This window comes from Antechinus flavipes, chromosome 4, assembly GCF_016432865.1.
Source record: "Antechinus flavipes isolate AdamAnt ecotype Samford, QLD, Australia chromosome 4, AdamAnt_v2, whole genome shotgun sequence".
NCBI lineage: Eukaryota > Metazoa > Chordata > Mammalia > Dasyuromorphia > Dasyuridae > Antechinus > Antechinus flavipes.
The window spans coordinates 374159484-374184327 of record NC_067401.1 but is presented as its reverse complement, the minus strand read 5'-3'; the positions used below and the strand labels follow the sequence as shown (position 1 = coordinate 374184327).

The 24844-nt window shown below is 37.6% G+C and overlaps 1 protein-coding gene across 1 annotated transcript; it reads right to left on the bottom strand.

The window, feature by feature from the left end:
- Window positions 1-252: 252 nt before the first annotated feature.
- On the bottom strand, window positions 253-24243 carry BATF3 (basic leucine zipper ATF-like transcription factor 3). Its single transcript, XM_051998417.1, has 3 exons — window positions 23869-24243; window positions 18415-18519; window positions 253-744 (listed from the first exon to the last, which is right to left on the bottom strand). Exons 1-3 carry the CDS (start codon window positions 23944-23946, stop codon window positions 559-561), a joined length of 369 nt encoding a protein of 122 aa, XP_051854377.1. The 5' UTR covers window positions 23947-24243; the 3' UTR covers window positions 253-558.
- Window positions 24244-24844: the final 601 nt, after the last annotated feature.

Sequence of the window (24844 nt, the reverse complement as noted above, 5' to 3'; positions counted from 1 at the left end):
AAAGCTTCTTTATAAATGGAGAGGGATGGTGATTTCCTAAGGTCTCATCTAGTTCTAAATTGATAAGATAGAATAACAATGAGGATATGATCATCAAACTAAAATATCAAAAATGAAATCAAAATGGCCAAGAAACAAGTAAATTAAGTGAAAGTTAGTGGGCTTTATCTAGCAAGAGAAAAAGCAAATAAAACTCAAAACCACATAAGTTCCATTCTCTGGGGAACAAAACTAACCTAAAGAAACAAGATGTTGAGGAAGAGATAAAAATCATTTTTATTAACAAAATTCTAAAGAGAATGGGGAAAAGGTTTCTAATATTTGAATGATAGTTAAAAGCTACAAAATGCCAAAGTAGACAAAAAAGGAGAACTAAAGAAAATCTGCTCAAGTATTTAGAGCTTTTGGAGACAGGTCAAGATTTCATCAGCACCTCATGGGTAAAGAGTTCTAGTCATAGTGCCTTGTGCATAAAGGTATCATTTGGAAAGCCTCTCATTCTGGTTGAAAACATCCAGGCCTCCTCTCTCACTCTGTGTCAGGGACAGTTCTTGGGTCTCATCTGGGCAGGCAGTTGGTGATGGGGTCTGGTCGAGCCACAGGTACAAAGTTCATAGAACAGTGAAGCAGGGGACACACCTTTTCATGGTCCTTTAACACATCACTTAAATGCTTCAGCTCTTCTGTCAGCTTCCCAATCTCTCTCCGAAGGGAGGTATTTTCTTGCTCCAAACATTCATATTCCTGGAAGAAGAGAAAGGAGTTAAGGTAAAGCATGGGCCCTATGGTGACAAAATCATTTCTAGGACATCAATAATTTTCTCCCCATTCCTCCTCTATAAAGCTGTCCCATGCATGCCTCCAAACTGATTATTCAGGCACCAGGCATCCCCTTAGCAGTTGCCTACTCTATAATAAATAAGGGGTGCATAAATCACTTGGCTTGGAATCCAGAAAACTCATCTCCTTGAGTTCAAATCTGGCCTCAAATACGTATTAATTATATGATCCTAAGCAACTCACTTAACCTTGTTTGCCTCAATTCTTCAATGTAAAATGGGCTGGAAAAGGAATTGGCAAACCACTCTAGTATCTTTGCCAAGAAAATACTAAACGGGATCATGAAGAGTCAGACATGACTGAAAACTAACAAAAAATATATGTACTCTAAAACAAATGTAAAATCCTTAAATTCAAAAAGAATCTAAAGCTAATCTTGTCTCCAATGTATTGCAAGAATCTTCTAGTATCTTAAAAAGGTGATCATCTAGTCCAGGGCTTCTTAAACTTTTTCTATTCATGACCTCTTTCTGTCCAAAAAATTTTTATATGACCTCAGCCAGGTACATAGGTACATAAAACAGGTTTACAAATCAAATATTTACTGATAATAAATCATAATTTCATGACCCACATCTTCAGTAATGAAACCCCATTTTGGATCATGATCCATAGCTTAAAAATCTGGGATTTAGTTTTTACTGGAGATGGTCAGGGCATTTTAGCCAAAGAGAGGTAAAAATAAGAGAAGATTCCAAGAATGTAGGATGCATCTTAATGTAGTTTAACCAAAATACAGAGTACACACACAACTCCTGCTTTAGATAATTGGAAGAAATATGATATGATAATGCTTGAAAGTCGAGATAATGGGAAATTTATAAACTCTTAGATACTGGGTTAATAGAATCAAACTTTATTCAATAGACAATAGGGGACTACTGAAGGATTCTGAGTGATATGATCCAATCTGTACATCAGGAAGATGGGTATTCCAGGAATATAAAGAAGAGATTATAGAATGGAAATACTAGTAACAGAGAGGTATGTAGGTAGGAAGGCATTTAAATAATCCAGATGGATGGAAATGAGTGAAACAGATTTAATAGATATTTTATAGATAGAATTGACACAAGTTGGAAGTTTGGGCAATGAGGGAGAGGAGGAAATAAAAGGTATTACCGCAAGATGAATAGTTCTGCTGCCAAAAATAATGAGGTTAGAAAGAGGAGAAAGTTTTGGGGGAAATATAATAAATTCATAGTTGAATATTTCAAATTTGAAGTATCAGCAAGTTATCTAATTGTTCGTTAGTGGGCTGCTGGAAATGTGCATCTGGGAATTAGATGGAAAGAACAAGAAGAATGTGGGATCTTGGGATCCAAGGGATAAGAGGTATCAAGGAAGACAGGGTGGCCAATAGTCCAAGAAATACTGGAAAAAAAGAATGGTAACTAAGTAAAGGCTGTTGGGTTTATCAGAAAATCATTGGTGACCTTTCAGAAAGTAGTTTCAGTAAAATGGTAAAGACAGACTTGAGGTTGCAATTGGTTAAAGAATGAGTGAGTTACAAGAAGACATCATATGCTACTCCTTTTTCAGTGGTTTAGAGGTGAGCTGGAGGCAAGAGTTGGGAGATTGGTTTGGGTTCATCATTTTACTCTGTCCATATTTTGGGGGGACTCTCAAATGAATCATCCATCTACCAGCTACAGCTCTGAGTTTTGTGCCTTCTGAATATTCAATAAGCATGGCCTTGTAATCAGCCAATTCATGAATATAACCCCAACAAGGCCTCTGCTGTTTGCTTGACAATTTAATTTTGCTCTTATTGACTCCCTATCTTATTTCCCATAGCATTTGTTATTAAACTTTTCTTCTCTCCTCTTCCTACAACAGAAAACTCACCTTTCATTCTACTGAGAACATGTGACAATCTAAGGTTAAGCTCCATCTTAAGGGGAACTCCCTTATCAATTCCACAAAATTTTTCAGCATCATTATCTACTCTTTCTGTATTTCTGTTGCAAAACCACAAAGAAACAACCAAATATTTTCATAAATTAGTCATCTTCTTTTGTCCCCCATTAACCTCTCAATAAGCCCCTAGTGATTGATTAATCTATATTATCTGGCTTCAAGGTCAAACTATCATGAACCAATGGAATAATAGAATGGAATAACCATGAAGGACAGGATGGAAGGATAGGAAAGTGGATAGATGTATCGCAGGCAGCAGAGGTAGAAGACTGGCAGATGAGGAAAGAAAGGAGGCTGAAAGAGAACAATACAGACATTAAAAAGAAAAGCAGGGAGATAGGATAACACAGTTCCAGTCAAAATGTCTAGATTCAAATCATGCTTCTGATATAATCTCAGTGATATCGAGATCATTTAACGTTTTGGAACCTCAATGAAAAAGTTGGTCAAACAAGATCAAAATAAGTTCATGATTTAGATTTAGACATAAAGAGTGACATAAGAAAATTAGAAGAACACAGGATAATCTACCTCTCAGATCTGTGAATAAGGAATTTGTGACCAAAGAAGAACTAGAGTATATTATGGAATGCAAAATAGATTATTTTGATTATATTAAAATAAAAAAAATTTTATACAAACAAAACCAATGCAGACAAGATTAGAAGGGAAGCAATATACTGGGGGGAAATTTTACATCCAAGGGTTCTGATAAAGGCCTCATTTCTAAAATATAAGGAGAATTAACTCAAATATTTAAGTATCCAAGCCATTTTCCAATTAAGAAATGGTCAAAAGAGATGAACACACAATTTTCAGATGAAGAAATTAAAACCATTTTTAGTCATATGAATAAGTTGGTTATAGTCATTCTATATCTTATGGGAAAGAATCTGAAGATCTTTATTCAAGGACAAAAGCTGGCAAAAGGGAGCTTCCTAGTAGAAGTAAGAAGCAATGTCTCTGGAAATGGTTTGATAATAATACCAGAAAGCATCAGTAGCTATTCAGAGGTTTAAAATGTGATACATGAAGGGAAGAATTTATGGCCAAAGAAGAACTAGAGAACATTATGAAATATAAAATGGATAAGTTTTATTATATTAAACTAAGAAGTTTTGCACAAACAAAATTAATGCAACCAAAATTATAAGGAAAGCAAAAAGCTGGAAAACAATTTTTACAAGTGTTTCTTTTCTAAAATATATAGAGAATTGAGTCAGATTAATAAGAATACAAGCCATTCCCCAATTGATAAATGGCCAAAGGATATGAACAGGAAGTTTTTAGATGAAGAAATTAAAGCTACCTATAGATATATTTTAAAAATGTTTTAGATCACTATTTTTTTAAATTTTTATTTAATAATTACTTTATATTGACACTCGTTTCTGTTCCAATTTTTTTTCCCTCCCTCCCTCCACCCCCTCTCCTAGATGGCAAGCAGTCCTTTATATGTTGGATATGTTGCAGTATATCCTAGATACAATATATGTTTGCAGAACCGAACAGTTCTCTTGTTGCATAGGGAGAATTGGATTCAGAAGGTATAAATAACCCGGGAAGAAAAACAAAAATGCAGATAGTTCACATTTGTTTCCCAGTGTTCTTTCTTTGGGTGTAGCTGCTTTTGTCCGTCATTTATCAATTGAAACTCAGATCTCTTTGTCAAAGAAATCCCCTTCCATCAAAATATGTCCTCATACAATATCGTTGTCGAAGTGTATAATGATTAGATCACTATTGATTAGAGAAATGCAAACTAAAATAACTCTGAGGTACCAGCTCACACCTGTCAGATTGGCTAATATGACAGAAAAGGAAAATGATAAATGTTGGAGAAGATTTGGGAAAATTGGACAAATTAATGTTATATTATGAACTGATCCAATCATTTTGGAGAGCAATTTGGAATTATGCTCAAAGGGTTATCAAACTGCACATACCCTTTGATCCAGAAATACCTCTGGAATTTCTGGTTCTGTATCCCAAAGAGATCATAAAAAAGGAAAATGATCCACACGTATGAAAATATTTGTAATATATTCTTTTTGTAGTGGGAAAGAACTGGAAATCAAGGCATGTCTACAAACTGGGAAGTGGTTGAACAAGTTGTGATATATGATTATGATGAAATACTATTCTGCTATGAGAATTGATGAGCAGACTGCTCTCAGAAAAACTTGGAAAGACTTAAATGCTAAGTGAAGTAAGCAGGATTTTGAAAACATGGATTCACAGTAACAGCCAGGTTGTATGATGATCAACTATGTTAGACTTAGTTTTTCTCAGCAATACAATGAATGCAGATCAAAGCATAACATTTTCACTTTTTTTGGTTTTTTTCTCTTGGTTTTTCCCTTTTGCTCTAAATCTTCTTTCATAACATGACTAATGTGGAAATTTATTTAACATGCTTGTACATGTCTAACCTATATAAGATTGCTTGCTATCTTGGGGAGTGGGGGAAAGGAAAGGAGAAAATTTTGATGAATGTTGAAAACTATCTTTACAAGTAATTGGGAAAAAATAAAATATTATTAAGTAAAAAAAATAAAATGTTCAAAACATAAAAAATAAAATTCACATTAAACTTCAAAAAATAATATTAAAATGAGCTATAATACACACTGGTGTACTTACTTTGGCATACTCTTTCCCTTGATGGTATGCGTACGTGTAAGAAAACATGATCTCAAGAAAATTAATAAATGAGAAATTTGGACTTAGTGGCCTCTGAAATTTTTACTAGTTCAACTGCACTACCTTTCACTTGTGTGGCCTGGCAAAATCATTTAATATCTTAGACTTCAGTTTCCTCATTTGTGAAATATTATAATAGTTATCCTCAAACTTGTGTTCTCAGGATCTTGATACTACTAAAAATTATTGAGAATCTGTCCAAAGAATTTTTGCTTATCTGGGTCATAATTATAGATATTTACCATATTAGAAATAAAAACTAATTTTGAATGTGCAGCTCTGAAAGCTACAAGAATTATCTTATATATATAAGATATATAAGAATATTATCAAAAATATTATCAAAATATATTATCAATATATCGATATCAATAATATTGATATTATCAATATCAAATCAAGAAATATTATCAATTAATATCAATATGGATGTCGTGGCTCCAAAAGACTGATGATGAAACATGCTTTCTATGACAAAGAGTTGATGGGTGTACAGAACAGAATGAGTATACAGTCATTAAGGGAATATATTTTGCATGTATACCTGTTATAAGAAATTTGCTTTTTCTTAATGGAGCAAGGGAATAGAAGGAAGAGAAATGGCTCATTCTATGGAGAGATGGGGAGGAGTTTCAGATATGAAATGTTGCATACACGTTTAGATGAGATTACCTTATTATTACTTTTAATTAACTGTTTTGCTTAGTTGCATGAGACCTTTCACAAAGAAGTAATGATCTGTAAATAGATGTAATATAAAAACAAAACACCTCAATAAAACTTTAAAAGGAAATTTTCTGATAATGGGTCCATAGGTTTTACTAAACCACAAAGAGAGTCCATGACACACAAAAAAATTATTGGGACCCTTGTCTAGAGGAAGACTTCCAGGTCTAAATTTAAGAGTTACCCAAGATAATGGACAAGAATTGCAGAGGATAAGAAGTTGAATGACTTTTAATTTGACTTCTGGAGGAAGTCCCCACATGGCTGAGATCAAAGATCCACTAAAATACTGAATTAAATCTAAGGTTTTACATGGTGTTTTCCTCACAACAGCTCTGTGAGATCAGTAATGAAAGTATGATCATCCCCATTTTAAATATAGTGAAACTAATGTTTGGAGATATCCAGTAACTCCCATAGCTACTAACTACCTGTAGGATAGAGAAATTCTCAGTTTGTTATTTAAGGTCCCCTTCTTATCTTCCCAGAGATTTGATATTACCATCAATAAAATTATAAAATCACAGAATCTGAGAATTGCAAGGGGCCTATGTAGTCATTTAACCTAACCCCTTTCTGAAAAGAATTTCTAAAACAAGAGTTCTAAGTGTTTCTAAAGCCTCTGCTTGAAGACCTTCAAAAAGGAGGCACCCACAACCCTTCAAGAAAGCCTTTTTACTAATAGACAATTCATAGAAAATGAATTACTACATGTTCCGTGGACTTGACATAATATCTCCTACTTCTGTGTATTCATGCAGGACACTGCATGCCTAGAAAATCTTCCAAAATTCTTTTCTTCCTAAGGCTCAGCTTGGGTTCCACCTGGCTCTACAATGTCTTCATTTCCCATTTTTTCTTTATCACTTTGGCTACATGTCTCCTCTGCTCCAAACACAGTATACTTCAACTTATACTAATTTGTATTCCTATCACATCTCTCCTAGTAGAACAAAAGCTGCTTGAGGGCAAGGGCAAGAAGCATATAATTTTGTAGACAGTGCCTTCCAAAATTCCTTGCATGAAATAAAGGCTTAATCTATGCTTGCTGAAATTAAATGAATTGCTGAGATTAGTTATCTGTTGGTGACAGGATAAACATACATTGCCTCTCAATTGTCTCCCATCCAAGCCTGCTGACTCCTCCCTCTTGGCTCACTCCGCCACACTGGGTTCAGAGTCATCCATCTGTTATCAAATGCAAAGAATAAGCCATACATTTATGCTTTTCTTGAGGATTACTTTCCCTTCAAGTTCTAACTTAGGATCCCTAACTTGTGAAGAGGCCTTTGAGCTAAAAGCAAGAAAGAGGAAACAAAAAAGTAAACAAAAAGTGGTATTCTCTTTGCTATGTGACCTCCTAGTAGGGAACCCAAATTGTTTGAAAACCACAGGAATATCAAAAAAGGCTGGGAGAGGAAGAAGTTTCCAAAGGGAACAGAGAAGGGAGGACAAAAACAATCACCATGAGACCACACTTTCATATTTAGAGGAAATTACCTGGACACAGGCAAAGGACATTGGTCTTCTTGGTATTAAAAAAAAAAAAAAAAAGGCTAAAAGATCTCATGCCATCCAATGCCACTGACCTTTTGAGTTCTTTGCCAGAGCAGAGTTTGAGGCTATTGTCATATTTCAATTTTGTGTTTGCTAGGAAATCTTCTCAAAGAAAAGAATAAGTCTAAAGACACCAAAATTACTACTTATGTCCAGTAAGATCCAATTCTCAAACACTATGCTAGGGAGACAGGGATTAAGAAAGGAGGCAGATCAGGTTATCCGATGGGAATTAGGAAACTGTTAATAGTATTATTAAATAGGCAAGTCACTCTTTCTAAACCTTAATTTCCTATTCTGTCAGCACCAAAGTGATGAGAGTCTGAAGCAGGGTTGGGGCTGTGTGAGCTGAGGGAAGGGGGCATATATGAGTCACATTGGCAAAGGAGAAATGACTAAGTTTTTGGGAAGGGATTGTCTATGTGGGATGAGTAAGAGTATAAAAGGGAGATGATGCTTGTATCAGCTACTCAGATGGTCATTATGAGGATTCACTTTGTAAGGATTTTCTAAATCTTCCAAAAAGAATAAAAAGAAATTTTGAAAAATATCAAAGATAGAAAGAGAAGACTTGTCATGTAGCAAGAATAAGGTATGACCAAAAGACATCCTGATCTCTGATTTCCATTTGGTACCATGAAAAATCAAGGAAAGTCTCTGGAACACTGGGTGTTCCCCCTATGGTAAACTTAGGGAGAGGACATGGACCAGAGTACCACAGAACAAGTAACACACCAACAGGTTTGCAATCTGAAATGTTCCCCACCAATGAGATCATAGATCCATTGGTAGACATGGTGTCCCAAAAGTTTTAATACAATTTTAAACTACTAAAGGTTAATCAGGACTGGCTTAAGGAGAGATGAGCTGGTGAAATAGTGCAGAGGTGGTATCTGAAGGGGAAAGGGAAGGAAGAACAAGAGAGTGGCACTTTTGTGGCGCTGTCTGTGTGATCCTGAAGCAGAAGGCCCCCAGTAGTGAAGGAACTACATCAATTTCTCACAAGTGGTTAGTGGCAAAGTCAGGACTAGAACCACTATCCCCAAATTCAGTTCTCTTTCCATTATGTCACTCGTCATGCTGATGTAATGTTTCTGAAGTTGTTTCAAGGGTACTTTGGACCTGGATTCCACATATAACTACTGCCCTGCAGTTGGACAGCTAAGTTTCTCTTCCAGAGGCACTTGAACCTTGGGCAAAAGTGCAGCAGAATTCCAGGGAGGGCATGAGGATGCTCCTTCGATCCTGAAGACTTCTGAGTTTATTTCAGTGAGGCTGTTATCAAATCAGTTCTCCACTAAAATCCTTCCTCAACAAGAAGCTTTTCCCAATTCCCTTAAAGCTTAGTGCCTTACCTCTGTTGATTATCTCCAATTTATTTTGTCTACGTTGTTTGTGTTTGGACATAATTGTTGGCACGTAGTCTCCCATCAGAGACTGTGAGCTTCTTGAAAGCAGAAACTCACTTTCACCCTTTTTATATTCCCCAGGTGCCTCGCACATAGCAGACTGTCATATTTTAATGCTGAAAAACTTCACCAAGAACAATCTTCAAGGGCAGCAAGACATAGAAGAAGAAGATACCATGACTAGTTTCTATGCCAAGTAAAAACATGAAATATGTGAAGATTAAAAGTACCTTAAACAACTACTCTACATTTAATGACAGCTTGTGGCAGAAGAATCCTTCAGGTCAATGCCATTATCTTTCTTTTCTCACTTTTTTGACTTTTAAAATCCTTTGGCAGGCTGATCTATCCTAGGAAGCTTTGAAATCCTAAGTGGCCACTTGGGTTCTTATTCCATGAGTACAGACTCAGGTAGCTAAAGTCCAGAGGGAAATATAAGCATCACAGATTATTCTAAGGTGTATTAACAGATTGAAAGGGTAGGGGTAACTTTCCAACTTTATGTTAGGTAATTACTGCAGGCAGTCATGCTACTGTGCCCTCATCCTGTGTGTCAAATTTTCTCCACAACATATTCCATCTTCTCTTTTCTTTTGCTCTAGTCTTTCATGAAAAGATGGACATTCTTGCTAGTCCCAAGTCCTTGATCTCATTGTCTCTCGTCTTCTTTAGGCATTTGATTTTTGTAATAATAGTAATAATAATAGCTGGTATTCATGTATCACTTCAAGGTTTGCAAGTCTACTCTCCCCTCCAAACCATCTTCCACATAGTTGCCAAATTGATATTCCCAAAGCGCAGCATGACTTCCCTCTCTGCTCAAGAAGTTTCAGGGAGTTCTCTATTGCTTGTAAGACATGGCTTCTAAGTTACATAAAATCTGGCTCCAGACTGTCCTTCCAATCTGATTACACATTATCAACCTTTATATATAATATTTTGCAGACCAAATGGCCTATATGCTATCCCCATTACCCATCATTCTGGGACCCTTCTCTGAGCTTTAACATGAATTGTCACCCATTTCTGAAATGCTCTCTCATTGCTTCCACAACTGGTTCTCTCCAAGATTCAACTCAGTGGGCGAATTATCAGAAGTTTTCCCTGATTCCTCCAACAGTAGGATCCATCTCTTCCTATCCTCATCGCTTTGTATTTATTTGGGGTTCTGGAGGGATTTTGGTCCAGATCTATGATTTCATTGGAGCATCAAGCAGAAACTCTTGTTTGGCAATTAAGGGTTTTTCTAACCTGGTCCAATCTACCCATCCGGTCTTCTTCCATGCTCTCTATGACTTTCTTGCTGTTGTTTGAAGCCCACACTCCATCTGCTTTCTCCACCTGGTTTTTCCATGTCTTTGCACTGGCTAGAAATAAAGTCTTTCCCCAGGCCTGGAAGATCCTCACCTCTGCCTCTTGACTTCCCTTGGATTTCTTTAAAAATCAGATCAAATCCTGCTTTCTGCAGGAGCTCTCTCCTGTTTTTCCTCTCCTACCCCATCCCTACCCCCAATGCATTCATTCCCATTTCAGGTTACCTTTACCTCTTCTGTCTTCTGTGCACCTAGATATTAATGTGTCATCTACTCTAGTACTTGAGTGGAAGAACCATACTTTTTAAAGACAGAGCATTTATTAAGTGCTTACTATGTAAAAGGTATTGTAACAAAACAAACAAAAGACATTCCCAACACTTGAGTTCACATTATAATGGGAGGTAGAAGGGGAAAGGAGAAAAAAGTTGGTGAAATAAAGTCAAGGTAGCCCATGTGCAGGTAAAACAGATGTGCAGGTGGGAGAATAAGCTAGGAAGGAAGGAAGCAGCACGGCTGAGCTTGTGGATAATACCAGACTAAGTCATCCTTCTGGCCTCAGGATAGACTCATAGCAGGGTTTGCTGGCAGGGTGACTGGTATGTAGCTAGTGTTTAGATAGAGTAAATATGAGAATACACTAGGAAGGAAGTTTATCTATATATCTTTCTTGATATTCCCAAGCTTAGTACAATGTCTGGCACACAGTAAGTACTTAATAATTGCTTGTTTATTTTTTGTAGTGTCTTAAAAATATTTATCCAATAGTAGGTACCTTATAAATATTTCTACAGTTTAACAACAGGGAAAACAAATTTGCTGTAGTTAGTTGTTTAATAAGAAAATCATTAGATGCTGCTTGTCCCTCAAATTTCTTTGAGTCCCTGCTTTACTGCCATCTCAGACTGACTGGCTGCCTCTCACTTTCTCCAGGATATGATTTGGATAGCTCTTGAGACCTCAAGTCATTTTCTACATGAACAAATCTGTCGTACCGATTCACTGTAAAATAATCCTTCACCACATTTCTGAATCGGAAAACTTGCTATCATAAAATTGTAACCACTGAAATATGTGTTGTCATTAGAATGATCGTTCCTCCTTTCATAGTCACTTCTTAATGACCTAGGCACTCAGCAGAACCAACAGAACCATGTGACTGGTCCTATCTAGGAGGCAACTGGGAGTGAGCTAGGATTGATACAGCAGAGACAGAGACAGAGAGAATAGGGGAGACATCACATTTGTACAAACACTGATAATGCTCCTAATAGGATCCTAGATTTAAAATCAAAAGGGACTTGAGGGTCCCTCTCCCTATTTGAATTTTGAATTCATATCTTCCCACTTCCAAGTCCAATGTTCTATACATGACACTAGTGGTGTCAAATTCAAATAGAAATGGTGGTCACTAAATAATACATAAGGATCACTGCTGGCTACATTGTCTATGTTACATTGTTTTCCAATTATTTTGTTATTTTGTTAAATATTTCCCAATGAATTTTAAATGTTTCCTTGTATTCAGGAGTTTCATGAGCCCCATGTTTGACACCTCTCCACCACACCCTGCTGCTGTCCATGGGTAAAGTAAAAATGTCTTTGGGTGGTTGTTTGGTAGGGAGGATGCATTTTCCCTGAGCCATTCAAACCTTTCTTTGACCAGTGACAACAATTTGAGGGAGATAGGCCAAACGAATGATAATAAGTAGTATTTATGGATTACTCTAAGTTGAAGAAAAAACTTCTTGACTCTAAACAAGCTTGTGAAACAAATACTATGACTTTCCCCATTTTGCAGAAGAGGAAGGTAACTCCAAACTCACTCTTCCCACCTTACTATGTTTTCCCTATAAGGAAAATAACTCATGTTTTTTTTTGCTTCCGGATGACAGCGCTCTTCAAAGGCAGTCCATGTGAAGACTTAGCCCCATCCATTCTTCCAACACCACAGGACAGAAACAAGGGCAGACTTCAACAGAGGGCTGAATTTCAACAGTTCAATCATGCAGGATACAGATGGAAGAAGTTCTGATAGTGGGGCTGTGGAATACTGGCATTCTGCCTGTATTACAAAGAAGCTGAAGTTCCTGATTCACTTAATGATCAAATCCAAATACAGTATACTAAAAGTTATGAGCAAGGTGGAGCAAGGTAACATGTTTAATCTATATCAGATTATTTGAGGTCTTGGGGAAGAGAGAGGGGGTAAGAAAAGGAGAAAAATTTTTCAAAGATGAATGCTGAAAATGTTGAAAGCTATTGTTGCGTGTACTTGGAAAAATAAAATTCTATTTTTAAAAAGTCTAGATTTAAAAAAAAAAAAGATGGAGCAAGGCTTGAGGCAGTGACTAAAGTGATGAGCCAGGAGTTAGGAAAATTTGAATTCAAATCCACCTCAGACATTTACATGCGGCATGACCATGGACAAGTCACTTCATATCTGCTTGCCTCAGTTTCCTCAACTGTAAAATGGGCATAACTAGTGGCATCCACCTAACTGGGTTTTTATAAGATAATATTTATTAAGTGGATCAATAGATAGAGTGCTGGACCTGGAATGAAAGAGAATTGAGCTCTAATTTGACAATGGGTAAGCACATACATGCACAGAATAAGAGAGACAGACAGAAAAATAGATGAGGAATAATTTTTTTTCCATTTTGGCCCTAACTAAACAATACTCTTCACTGATTATTTCATAAAAGCACTTGGGTGTAATCTTGTAAAGTTCATCTTTTCTAATATGATCACCACATACTAATTTTCAATGCCTTTTCATGCTGCTTTGTAGGAATCTATGTAGCTGACTTACACTGCCAGCACTTCAGGAAAGGGTCCTAAGTCTATTTGAGTGGCTTAGCTTCCCTACAGCTCAGTGTTATAGGTAGAGATGAAGATGGGTCCTTTAAGCTTTAACACTATCTTCCACATGGAGCCATGAGGACAGGAGCTACTTTTGCTTGTCTTTTCAGAATGGCTGTTATGTAATAGTGACTACATGTTTACTGATTGCTCCTAATTCCTGTTTGCTGTAGAATTGGAGTAATCCAAAGCTGAGAACTTTGTTTGCTAAATGGACAGAAGTAAGGAAGAAAGCAAGGGGCTTCACAAAATCCTTCTGTGGAAATTTACAGAACTATGTAAAGGCTGGGAAAGAGCTTCCCCTAATATAATTCTGGAGAAACCCTGAAAGATCTGCTCTGGGAGTTTTTGCCCCACAGAAGGTCACGGTAAATTTATACGTTGAAAAAAAAGCCCAGTCTTCCCCCCACAACTCCCACAGACTCAGGTACCAGGATAAAGTTTGCCTTGGAATGTCCCCAAAATTCTTTTCTATCTCCTTCCCTACCCTCTATCATTGTAGAATAAGAAAGGCTTTGGACCCTGATTAAAAGAATTTCAAGTATTTAGGCTTGAATGAGGTAGTTTGAGGGCAGAGGGCAGAATATCCACCTATCCAAGAGTCTTTAAAATAACATCATCTCCAAGGCCATCCTCTTGGCTACCCTTGTAGAACCCTTCACAGACTTTATGAAAACGTATTCTATTGGCGTGAAACAGCTATAGCAAATTCTTGAGATATGTATACCAGATCAGTAAAAAGAAATAATCAAGGGACTAATAAAAGTGAGAAGGGAAACTAAGCTGTCTCCTGGTTTGTCCCCACAATGATAATGAAATAGGAATTTCTTGAGATAAGAAATACAACAGATCCTTTCTAGCCATAGCCTTGACAACCATTCTTAGATAACACAAAATCTTTGTATCCACTCAAATTTATGGGATGGTTTTTCCACCATCCCATAAGATCAAGTGACTACAAAAATGTTTTATTAAATTTACAAACATTTATTAAATATCTACTATATGCAAGGTAGTAGGTTAAATAATGGGAATTCAAATATCCAAATAAATTGTATTTATATTGTGGTATAACCTTTTATACACATTAACTTAGTTGTTACTCACAACAATCCAGTGAGGTATAGGTTTTAAAGAAGATATTGACCCTCAGAGAGGCTAAGAGACTTGCACATGTTGAGTACATGCCAAAGGCAGGATCTGAACATACTTGAATTTCAGTCCAGCTCTCTATCCATCATGCCCCACGATTTCACTAACAATAGAATAAGATAGATTGTGTCCCTAAAAAAGCTTATAATCTAATGTGAAAGATAAAACAAAGCTCAAAGACTTCTAAATATGAAAAGAATTGTGTAAGAAGATCCAAATAGAATGAGGCTTAAAACAGAAAGAATCAGAAGACCTTGCAGTCCATTAAAATCCCAAAATATTTTTCCACTGCTCTCTAACCATACTTCCTCACTTTGTAACTTTAGAAGTTATTTTTTTGAGCCAAAATGTAAGTTTACATTTCTCTCTAATAAATTTAATGTTATCAGAATTAGAATACTCTCTTTACCAGGATAGTTTGATATATTCTTTGCAACTAAAATCTTAGAAAATTGCCTAGATTAATATTGACAAACCCAAACAGAAATTGGGAACCATTCATCTTTACCTAAAATATGTAGAAAACTACATATTAATATTCTCTATGTTCTATTGTATATTTATATTGTTATGTACTTCCCAATTATATTTTAATCTGATTATGTCACACAAGACTGTTGTGGGGTTGGATGCAGCCTAGTGAGCAGTTCAACACTTCTGGCCTAGACCATTAAGAAATTAAATGACCTATCTAAGGTCACACATAAATGTGTCAGAGACAAGATTTGAACCCTAACCTCAAGACACACTTATTATTCTTTGCCCCCTATAGCACTGTATCTCATGGCCATTGATAAGAATGTTAAACAGAAGAGGACCAGCAATAACTATCAAGCTGCTATTGAATATTGATGACTACTCTTTGATTCCATATGTTCTGCCAATTCAGAATATCCCTAACTGTAGTATTGTTTAAACCATCTCTTTCCAACTAGTTTACCAGAATACCAGGAGAGTCTCGGTCAAATATTTGGTTAAAGTCTAGAAATTTACATTTTCTTGATCAACTAAGTTTAATCCTGCCTATAGGAATCTATTTTCAAAGAAGACATTCTGTTATCACTGCTTCTGCTTTTAGATATCCACTAATCATTCCTTTAAAAATAACATTCTAAATTTTGCTAGGAATCAAAGTGAAACTCAGTAGCTTATAGTTTGCAGCCTCCATTCTCCTCCCTAAAAACACACACACACACACACACACACACACACACACACACACACACAACCCAGAATATTTGCCTTTTCCCAGTCCTTTTATATACTAGAAAGAGTACTGGTTGTGGAGTTGGGGATTTGGGTTAAAAAGCAGTTCCACAAATAAAATCTAATGATGCGCATTTCATAATAACCTGTAATTTTAGCTGAGGAAGAAAATAAACAGCCTTTTGAGCTGTCTTAGATTTAATGACAAAGAAATTCTTTACATTTTGGTGTCTCTTATTTTACAAATTGATAAATATATTTCCAGGATAAGATTCCATTAACTTTCAACAAGAATTAAGAAAAATCTAATAAACATGAAAATTCAAAAAAAAAAAAAAGAAATAAAATGCAATCCCATCTCTGATACTACTTGTGTCAGGTAGTCATTGAACCTTTTTAGGCCTCATTTTCCTCATGTGTAAAAGGGAGAGGTTGAACCAGATGACCTCTTAGATCTCCTCAGCTCTAGATCTTTCATCCCGTGATCTCTCTTGCTATCAGCATTTTTCCCCCCTATTTCAGCTATTGCATTTACTGGTTCTTTCAATGCTTTAGGATTCAGTTCATCAGGACCCAGTGACCTGAGATCCCCAAAGATAACTATGTGCTCTGTGACTACAGACAAATTAGCTTGAATATCAGCTCTCTATAATCGCAACTTTTGTTATGTCCTTTCCAGTTCAAAGATCATTCTTGGCAGAGAACCCACAAGCAAGACAAGAGGGGAGCAACTCCCTCCATTGCTCTATTGTTAATTAGCTTCATAAATGCTGTGAAAAAGTGAAGGAGAATAAAAATTGGAAAAAAGGACTACTGGATTTGGTGGTAATATTAATAGCTTACATTTATATAGTGCTTGCTGTATCAGGCATTTTACAATTATTATCTCATTTGATTCTTACAACAACCCTGGGAGGTAGGAGCTATTATTATCTCCACTTTACAGATGGGAAAACTGAGGCAAACCAGGATTGAGTGACTTGCCCAGGGTCATGCACTAGTAGTATATCTGAGACTGGATTTGAACTCAGGTTTTCCTAACCCCAAGTCTCCCTCCCCCAAAGAGTACCTGATTCAGGGAACAAAAGTGCATGCATAAATCCATCCTGAACTGCTCTTCTTGGGCATTTCCATGTCTCTAGGCCAAGGAACTGTACTCATAAGTTCTTTGTTCTTGTGATTGTTTGGTAGTTTCAATCTTATCTAACTCTGTGACCCCATTTGAAGTTTCTTTGGCAGAGATAGTGGAGTCGTTTGCCATTTTCTTTAGATGAGGAAACTGAGGTAAATAGGGTTAAGGGACTTGTCCAAAGTCACGCAGCCATTAAGTGTCAGAGGCCAGCTTTGAATTCATGAAGATGAGTCTTCCTGACTCCAGTGCTCTATCCATTGTGCCATATAGCTGCTCTTTGATAACACAGGCAAGTATTGGGTCAGAAACATCATGGATCCAACCTAGTGTATTCTTAGGTGAATGCCTTAGTCTAGAATTAAAGGCCCTTATGATCTTACTCTAACTTACCTTTCCTATCTTATCTCACACTGTTCTATTATGATGCATTCTATGCTCCAAACAAAATAGGGATAGTTGCCATTCCCCACTGGAGAAAGACCACCAGATTCTGAGATCTGGGTTGCAATTATGCTTCTGATGGATACTGCCATGTAACTTGGGCCTTAGTCCTTTAGTATGGTAAAACAAGGTGATTTTTGAACTACTTTCCAGGTTTAGAGCTATAATCCTGTGTTCCCATCTTCCCATCTTTGCTAGCACCATTCTTCATATGTGGAATGCCTTTATTTCTACCCCCCTGCTCTATCATTTCCACATGATGTAAACTTCCTTGAATCCTTCAGCTCAGAGTAAGCTCTCCTTCAGTTGATTTCATTCATATTATATTGTCAGTGATCATGCTTTATCTCCCCAATTAGATTGCAAACTATTTGCATAATGGGAATAGTATGACTTATTTACTTCCATGCATTTCTCCCTAAAGCTAACACAATGAATGGAAATTGTTATTGTTCAGAACGATAATTTCAATGTTATGAAGAAATGTCAATAAAAAAATTTCCTCTTGGACACCAACTTGCCTAGTTCTTAAAGGTTAATTATGTGTCAGAGGCTGGATTTGAATCCAGCCTTCCGACTCCAAAACCAACATTCTATTCACTCCATCATTTTGCCTTTCATTTTGGACATAGTAGTTGCTAAATGACTTTTGGTTGAATAAAGAGAAGAAGGAATTCTGTGCAGTGGATTGAGAGATGATATGCATAGGTAGGCAAGAGGACAGAGTATGGTGAGTGGGCCCAGTTATACCCTAATGTCTCAAAAAAAGATCCCAAATTGGAATTTCATGTTTCATTTTTTGTTTACATTTTTAAAGTAAAGTTTAGTTGTTTTTTTAAATATTCAATTAGTTAAATTTTAGTTTCTTTAGTTTGATGAATAAAAAGGTTCATTATGATTGTATATCCAATGAACTGATACCTTGAAAAAAATATTAGAAATAACCTAATGACCATGCACACAATGAATATTAAATGTCTGTGATTATTGACTAACTGATATTAAGGATAAACTATGTCCTTGATAATAATAATAACAATAACTCCTATTTATAAAGAGCTTTGTGAAGATGGCAAAATCTTGCTTAAGGACCAAACATTGAGTATTCCAATGAACCTTCCACTGTCCAAAGCCATACTCATATACTCACCTCATGAAGTTTATCAGCCTTTTGGGTCTGCTTCTTCCTACTTCTCTGAGCAGCAACTCTGTTTTTTTCCCTTCTACGGACCTTCCGATCATCATCCTCGGGGCTCTAGGGAAGAAAATGAGCAGGTGAATTACAAGAGTGGTAATGCTGCCTTTAAACCTATCTTTCCCATGAGTATTCATCTGTCCCCTTCTCAGAAGCCTAACTATCCATCAATCTTTGTAATAAATATAAATATTTTTAAGTTTTTTTTGATGTAATTTACCTGCTCAGTCTTCAGATTATCAGTGTCCTTCCCAAACTATACTGGGAAAGACTGAACAAAACACTTGAGTTCTAGTGTGCCCATGATAGAACCTCATTATTCCTGGAAGCTAGGCTTCTCAAACAACCCAAGATCTTATCAGAGTTTTTTTGGCTCCCACATCCTACTGTTGACTAATACTGGGCTTGAGGTCCACTAAAACACACAGATCTTTTTCTGATAAGCCACTATGTTTCCTCTATCTTGTACTTGCAGAGATAATTTTTTGTGGAAGACGTGTTTATCCCTATTGGATTTCACTTAGTAGATCCAACCCAATTCTCTGGTTTCTCAAGATACTTTGGGAATCTGACCCTATTATCCAGCATGTTGGCTAGCCCTCCCAGTTTCATGTCATCTGTAATTTTGATAAACATACTAGCTACACTTTTACCCAAGCCATTGATAAAAATGTTTAACAGCATAGGATCATGACTGACCCATGGAGGTCTCCATTGTAAATCTCCTTCTAGAGTGATACTGTGCTATTAAAATCTATTCTCTAAGTCCAACAGTTTATCTAATGTTTTATTACATCTCTATATCTTTTCCATAAAAATAATATATGAAACTTTGTCAAATGTTTTGACAAAATCTGGTTAAAATAGAGCTGCAACATTTCTCTTATCTACCAAACTCTGAGTAACTCTGAGGGAGGAGGAAGAAAGAAAGAGATAGATTGATCAAGAACATTGATCTGTTCTTGATAAAGTCATCTTTTTTGTAATCCTTTTCCAGATAATCACTGATCATCTCCTTAATGACACATTCTAGAATTTTCCCAGGAAATTATGTCAAGACCACTGGCCTATAGTTTACATACTATTCTTTTCCTTTTTTGGAAAAATTTTCCTGCTCCAATTCTTTGGCGTCTATTCTATCCTTCACTAAGCTGTCAAATTGATCTTTCTAAAGTGCAGATTTGACCATGTCAAATCACTCTCACTTCTACCCCCATCCCAATTCAATACACTCCAATGGCTTCCTATCATCTCCAGGATGTAATATAAAATCTTCTGTTTGACTTTCAAAGTCCTTCATAACCTACCCCTTTCAATCTTCTTGCAACTTATTCCATTCACATACTCTAGAATTGTAGCTTTATCTTTCACAAGACATTTCATTGACTATCTCCATGCCTAGAATTTTCTCCCTATTCAATTTTCTTCCTGTCTTTCTTCAAGCTTAAAATCCTTAGCTTCTTTCAAAGCTCAACTAAGGTTTAAACTATGTAAGAACTCACTCTTGATTCCTATAATTGTCAGTATTCTTTCTCTCTTCAAATTATTTAGTGTTTTTTTTAATCTTCGAAAATATTGTGCAACTTCATCCCTCTCCCTCAAAAAAAAAGTTGTAAGCACCTTGAGGGCAGATAATTTTTTTTTAATTTTTGGTGTGTAGATAGGACCTTTTATATACTATGGTAATTAGTAAACACTTGTTGAATTAAAATGTAGTGAACTGATATGTGCATACAACATTTATTGGTAGTGATGGTATTTAGCTTAGATCAAAGCTTCTTAAACTATGAATCTAGGTCAGGAATGAGAAAAGTTTAAGAAGCCCAGATTAAGATTTTAAACTCCCAAAAGAGAAGGACTTTATATAACTTAATTCTGGATAGACTCTAACATTATAGCACACAAGAAAAATACCCAAATGCTTTTGAACATTATAAAATGCACAAATGTGAATTTTATTAGTCATTCCATGAGCTCTGCACTTTCTTGTAATTTATATTGACATGTTAAATTCCTTTAAATCCATCAAAAATCCTTGATTTTTATAATCTAAGATGTGGCTGTTTGAAACCCTTAATAATCATCCCCTTCACTCCAAGATGGCTGACCAAACCACAAATTTAATTCCAGGCACATCTTGAAGCTCTTTGGTGGTGCACAACAGTATGAGTCAATCAAATCTCTTAAAGCTTATTATAGCACAAACACTTTCCAGTGGTTCTCAAACTTTTGTTATCAGTATCTTTATATTATTAAAAATGACTGAGGATCTGTCCAAAAAGTTTTTATTTATGTAGATTATATTTACCATATTAGAAATTAAAACTAATTTTGAATTTGTAGATCCTCCAAAAGGATTTCAGAGATTCCCAGAATTCTTTGAACCACACTTTGAGAACCATAGTCAAGTTGAAACAAAGACCTCACAAGACTGGATCAAAAACAGAACCTAGTAAAATAATGACTGAGCAAAGATACTGAAGAAAGAGAAGTTATGGCCTCCCCCTTAAGAAATTACCATCTAATGAGGGGAAAGGACATGGAATCCAACATATATACATTCACCCACAATAAGAATAATGGAAAGCTAGGATATTTTGTCAGCCTTCTTGGTTCTGAGCATGGGAACTGATACTACCTATAACAAAGATCTATAACTTAGTTGGTAATTACTGGGAGTTCCCATGGCAAAGCTTCTTAAACTATAAAATGAGACCCCATATGGTATCATAATTGAATGTGGGGGACATGAAAAAATTGGCAATAATAAAAGGCACCAAATATTCCACCAAGATTTAATTATTTATGTAAAAATAATCAAGCACATCCATCTCATTAGTATGCCAATTTGCTTTTATCTTTAATATATGGTTAAATTATATGTATATCAAAGAATTGTTTTAAAAGAAATTTCTTTTTATTTTATATATTATATATGCTCATATACTATATATTATATATGTAAATTATTATTTATTATCAAAAAATGTTTAATATAGATATCCATTATATATCCATAAATCAGGAGTCACATAAAAATTTCTCTGGTGAAAAAAAGTTAAGAAGCCCCTCTCTGGGATATAGAACGTAAATGTCTTGCTTAGGGTCTCATAGATTCTAAGTGGATTTAAATCTAGGACTTCTTGACTCATTGCTTAGCACTCTTCCCACTCCAATATATGTACACACATCCAGAGGAAAATAACTGATCTAACAAAGGGCTGAAGCAAGACTTTGCAATGTTCTCCCCCACACAACCCAAGTATTTACTTCAGATTTTGTGAGTCAGGGTTCAAATTTTTCCTCTATGTGGTCATGAACAAGTCATCCAACTTCTCCCCCCAGATATTAGTCCCCCAAGAAAGCTCTCTAAGACTGCACTAGTAGAAGGAAATTCCTCCCCCTAGAGTTTTCTAAACCAATGAAATCAGTGCTATGAACAACAACAAAAAAGTCTACACTGTGCTGCGTACCCATTCATATCAGCTTGCTCATCATCTTCACTATTACTCTAAAATCACTTATTAAGTGGTGGCTAAGTAGTGCAGTGGGCCCTGGAGTCAAGAGGACCTGAGTTTAAACTTGTCCTCGGTTACTAGCTGTGTGGCCCTGGGCAAGTCACTTAACCCCAAAATAAAATGAAATAATTTATCAAGCAAATAATTATTCCTGTATTGGGTGCAAAGCTATAGGAATACAAAGAGATTCTATCTCTGCACTTTAGGAACATATACAGACACACCAGCATGTGAAGCGTCTTACAGAATGGTAGGCCAGTCCCCTGAACTTGTCTTCTTGAATTGTCACATTTTTCAGAAACACAAGGAAAGACAGATAAATATGGAAACATTAAAACAAGATGTGAATAGCCAGTTCAATTATTGTTGTGGTGGTTGTTAATCATGTCCAATTTTCACATCAAATATAGGTCAGTGGTGACTGGATCAAAGGGTTTAAGAAATGTTGGTTGCATGAATACTGGCCAGTAGGGTACATGAAAAGAAGATTGATTTGGGAGTCCTATTCCCAAAACCCCTATGCTTACTACCTTACTATCTGTGTTGGGGGAAAGATATTTAATAAGTCTCAACTGTTTTACCTGTAAAAGGAGGGGATTGAATTAGGGGTCCCTTCTATCTCGAAGTCTATTATGCTATTTCCTTATTCAGAGACCAGTGTACTCCAGATTCTTACTGAACTGTTATGTTCTTTAGGGATCTATAAACAGTTGAGGTGCAAGTGAGCCCTGGACTTGCATTCAAAATACTTAAAACAGGTGTACTTCTCCATAACTTCCTTCAGAAACTGAATTAGAGCTCAGATTTCTAATCCTCTTTTTCAGTGCACCATCCTACTTCTCATGGAAGTGGACAAGAAAGAGATGTGTGTGTAAAGGGGGTCCAGGGACCTACCTGGACTGGGGTGGGGGAAAGAAAGGGGCAGTGAAAACAATTTAAATTTTTCAGAGTACTTTACGAATATTATCTCATTTGCTCCTCACAACAATCTTGAGAGACAGCTGCTATTGTTATCCCCATTTTGCAGATAAGGAAACTGAGTCACTTAAATTAAGTGACTTGCCCAGGACTACAATAACTAGTTTGCTGATTTGGTATTTCATGTGAAGCCTACTGCTGGGTTTGGTATAGTGGACATGAAGAAGTACTAGGCTAAACTCCAAGGAACTTAAGTTCTAATTGAGATTCTTCCAAGAAATTGTATTGGAAAGTCAACCTGTACTGAATGGGGTTGAACTACAGGGCTTGCAGCTCTCACTTTCTCCAACATGCAGAATGCTTCCACTCTTCCCCAGCAACTAACGCTCCTCTCCTGAAGCTAAGACGGGGAGGAAGAAGAAGTGGGGGGCGGAACCCCTCACCCCAGCACCCCATTCCTCCACTACCAGCCCTGAAAGTGTCGGATTAAAGGAGCCACAGATACAGGTGGATAGGAAGGCAGGGACCCGAACCACCTTGGGAAAGGGAGGACCTTGATTACTGGCCACAGCGTGGCGCCCGGAGCTGAGTTCCCACGTGCGAAGGCAGAGCAAGGCAGGACTCTTCCCAGGCAGACCATGGGGCTCTGGTGCCCGTGCTCCGAGGTAAAGTGACAGCTCAGGTGGCAGTCTAGCCCCTGATCCTGGAAGCCGCCAGAACTCCTCGCCGGCTGGGCTCGAGTCCGGTTATTACGAGTGCCCCACACCGCCAACCCCCGTGCTTGCTGCCCCAAGCCAGTGCCTCGTATCCAGTCCCCAGCCCTCTCCGCCACTTCCCCGACCTCCGCCCAGTCCTCCCCCGAACACCACAGCCCGAGGAACTGCCTCGGTCACCAAAACTGCGGTTCTCCCAGTTCCTTCCCTCACCCTCCCGCCTGCCCAGCTAGCCCCCGGGCTCCATCTCCCCTGGCTACCTGCGGCTGTGGCTGGTTCCCGCGGGCTGAGAGGCTTCTCTGCAGGACGCTGCCGGTGGCTGAGAGCCCTTGCGACATGCCGGGAGCTCCGCTGCCCCCGACCCGCCCCCGGCAGGACAGCGCAGCGCAGCCTCCGGGGGGAGGAGCAGCCTGCCAGTCCCGCCGCGCCCCTTTCCTGCTCACAGGGATTCTCCGGCCCCGGGCATCCTTCTAGCCAGCGCACCTGGCCCTACCAGGTCCCGAGTTTCCCTCCTGCACTCTCTTCCCGGGCTAAGCTGGAAGCACACCTTGTCCTCCCCCTCTGGCTACCCGATCTCACTCTCACTCTCTCTCTTCCTTCCGCTGCAGCTCTTTCTCTCTTTCGCTCTTCCCCACCCCCTGCCCAGCTCCTGACCCCGTTTCCCTCTAGATCACAACCCCTTCCCCAAATTCTGATCCTCCATTCTGATTCCTAGGAAACCAGAACTTCTCCGCCGCGTCTACGTCCTAATTCACTTCCTTACCCTCCCTTCTTTAGTCACCAGCCCCACTAAGATTCCCCATCCTTAGGTCCCACTGATAGGGTCCCTCCTTGCCCCCCCCCACGAATTCACAGGAATTTAGTCTGGGGGGGGGGCAGCTTCATGGAAATCACGTGTTGGTCTTCGAAACTTGGGAGGGAACTCAAAACCAAACCACAAAGTGGGGTATTTGAGAAAGGGGTAGGAGTAAGGAAACTAAAGCATGGGGGTTTTAGGGACCCTTAACTCTTCGCATGGGACTATCATTAGAGAAAAACATAAGTAGGTGGTTTAATGTTGGAGGGTTACGTTTTTTCCCCCAAGTCTCATCACAAAAATTTCACCATATCGGTCTCACCCCTTCACCCTTTGCCGGTTTCGAAGAGACCGGGGACTTCAGAGGGAACTATCATCTCTGCTCTCGGGGTGTATTTGCTCCTCCCTAATCTAAGGATCATTGTGGCCCAGCTCTCCAT

Bases quoted from the DNA above. Each gene is read 5' to 3' on its own strand.
- BATF3 (XM_051998417.1), bottom strand. From the start codon at position 23,946: ATGTCGCAAGGGCTCTCAGCCACCGGCAGCGTCCTGCAGAGAAGCCTC. The intron at 18,520-23,868 runs GTAGCCAGGGGA...TTTCTTCCCTAG, and splicing joins GGAACCAGCCACAGCCGCAG to AGCCCCGAGGATGATGATCG. The intron at 745-18,414 runs GTGAGTATATGA...CTCTTCTTCCAG, and splicing joins AGGCTGATAAACTTCATGAG to GAATATGAATGTTTGGAGCA.